The sequence below is a fragment of the Rhamphochromis sp. 'chilingali' genome (assembly GCF_963969265.1).
Source record: "Rhamphochromis sp. 'chilingali' genome assembly, chromosome: 15".
Classification (NCBI taxonomy): domain Eukaryota; kingdom Metazoa; phylum Chordata; class Actinopteri; order Cichliformes; family Cichlidae; genus Rhamphochromis; species Rhamphochromis sp. 'chilingali'.
In genome coordinates, this window is record NC_137942.1 from 11,474,170 (window position 1) to 11,476,443 (window position 2,274).

At 36.9% G+C, this 2,274-nt stretch overlaps 1 protein-coding gene across 1 annotated transcript; it reads left to right on the top strand.

Moving 5' to 3' along the window:
• Positions 1-378: 378 nt before the first annotated feature.
• LOC308411262 (uncharacterized protein) lies at positions 379-1,536 on the top strand. Its single transcript, XM_080905130.1, has 5 exons — positions 379-491; positions 584-767; positions 921-1,016; positions 1,136-1,266; positions 1,498-1,536. The coding sequence occupies exons 1-4, from the start codon at positions 403-405 to the stop codon at positions 1,238-1,240; spliced, it is 474 nt and encodes a 157-aa protein (XP_080761256.1). The 5' UTR covers positions 379-402; the 3' UTR covers positions 1,241-1,266; positions 1,498-1,536.
• Positions 1,537-2,274: the final 738 nt, after the last annotated feature.

A 2,274-nucleotide genomic window follows, 5' to 3' on the forward strand; every position in this document is an offset into this window, starting at 1 on the left:
TTGAGGAGAAAGAAGCTCTTGTTTCTCAGCTCACAAGGGGCAAGCAGGCCTTCACTCAGCAGATTGAGGAACTGAAGAGACACGTTGAGGAGGAAGTGAAGGTCTGAAATATTTTCTCTCTTCTTTTATATCATAGCACTTACTAATTTAAACACATAAGTTTTAAATCAGCTGGACTGTCCTCTAATTTGGTTCCTAGTTGTTACCATTTAAATATCTCATCATCTCAGCATTAGACTTTAAAATTGATTTAAACATTAAAGTTGTCCACCTGACATTGATTGTGTTCAAAAGGCCAAGAATGCTCTGGCTCATGCTGTTCAGTCAGCACGTCATGACTGTGACCTGCTCAGAGAGCAGTTTGAGGAGGAGCAGGAGGCCAAGGCTGAGCTGCAGCGAGGAATGTCCAAGGCCAACAGTGAGGTGGCTCAGTGGCGATCCAAATATGAGACTGATGCCATCCAGCGCACTGAGGAGCTGAAGGAGGCCAAGTAAGTCATGATACTGTCATTGTTTAAATTAGTTTTGAGACTTAAAACCAACCAATTCAGACTTAATCAAAACAAAATTCTTTTAACAACAGGAAAAAGCTTGCCCAGCGCCTGCAGGAGGCTGAGGAATCCATTGAGGCTGTGAACTCCAAGTGTGCCTCACTGGAGAAGACCAAGCAGAGGCTGCAGGGTGAGGTGGAGGACCTCATGATTGATGTGGAGAGAGCTAATTCTCTGGCTGCCAACCTTGACAAGAAGCAGAGGAACTTTGATAAAGTAAAGTTTTAAACATAACCAATATCATCAGAATAATCATACACGTATAATACCAACCAAGTAATTAACCTACATTAACATAGGTCCTGGCAGAATTTAAGTTCCTAAATTCTTTCTTCCTCAGCTGTCAATAACAGTTTGTTATCTATGCAGACTGAGGAGGACAAGAAGAATGTGGTCAGACTTCAGGATCTGGTGGACAAGCTGCAGTTCAAAGTCAAGGCTTACAAGAGACAGGCTGAGGAGGCTGTGAGTAAAATGTTTTGTGATTTTACATATGGAATGCATAACTTTATAAATGACATATATTTAGCATATATGACCAGATATTTAAAAAAACAACAACAACATATTGTCACACTGTACAGGAAGAACAGGCCAACACCCACATGTCCAGACTGAGAAAGGTCCAGCATGAGATGGAGGAAGCTCAGGAACGTGCTGCATTGCTGAATCTCAGGTCAACAAACTGAGAGCCAAGAGCCGTGATGCTGGAAAGGTAATTCATGTTATTTTTTTTTTTACAGATAATTTCGCTTTGTTTAATAGAGTTGTTTGATAGAAGTTCTATACATTAATAATTTACTGTGGATTGAAAGTAGAAGACAGTGTAGATATTTTTATGCCCTGTGTAAATTTCAATCCAGCTATATAAATTGAGATGAGACAAATTCTACAAACGTTTTTAATATATGTTGAATAAGTCTTTTTTATTTCTTCTTTCTTCCAGGGCGAAAGTGCTGAATAATGGACATCCTCTGAAACTTTTTGACGGCATTCATAAAATATGAACTACCTGTTGAATTGACTTCTTATGATGTACTGATTTAATAAACTCTTTGACTATGATTTAATGATATTTATTCAGTATCATTTACTCTGCATTCTGTAAAAGTTCAATTGGAAAATACAATGTTCAACACAGTAGTTTCTTCAGAATTTATGATTTATGATTTATAGCTACAGGACATTGTCCTTTCATATGGGGACAGTGCTTCTTCTTAGTGTTCTCCCTAGCTTTCAGCATTAGTCATGGCATGGTTAGATTAATATTTTTAAAAAACGAGGTTCATATTAGCACAAATTCAATCAGGCATCTTCAAATTAAACTGAAGATGCCTGATTTTGACTTCTTAATTCTATCTATTTACAGTTATAAAAATATTCCTTGAGATACACCAGTATATAAAGGCTGATAATAAAAGGTCCAAATGTATGTTATTACCAAACTTTGATAGGGACATTAGGTAGAAGTGTCAAATAAGACCCCACAGTTGCAATAACTTTTGAGAAACGTACATAAAAAAAAAGACAGACTGAAATCTGTAGTTAGCATTTTATAGTTTAATTTTGAGGCAGTTCAAGTGTGGACACAAAGCTATGCCACTGATATAATACTGTTATAAATCTAATATAGCCTCCATTTATACAGTTAATTCTCTCTAATTCACTAATTTGTTTTGACAACTGTCAGTAAGATTGTCATGCCATACTACATTGCCTTTCA

Excerpts from the sequence above, each read along its gene's own strand:
- LOC308411262 (XM_080905130.1), top strand. The coding sequence starts at position 403 with ATGTCCAAGGCCAACAGTGAGGTGGCTCAGTGGCGATCCAAATATGAG. Across the intron at positions 492-583 it reads GAGGAGCTGAAGGAGGCCAA|GAAAAAGCTTGCCCAGCGCC; the intron begins GTAAGTCATGAT and ends TTTTAACAACAG. Across the intron at positions 768-920 it reads AGCAGAGGAACTTTGATAAA|ACTGAGGAGGACAAGAAGAA; the intron begins GTAAAGTTTTAA and ends TTATCTATGCAG.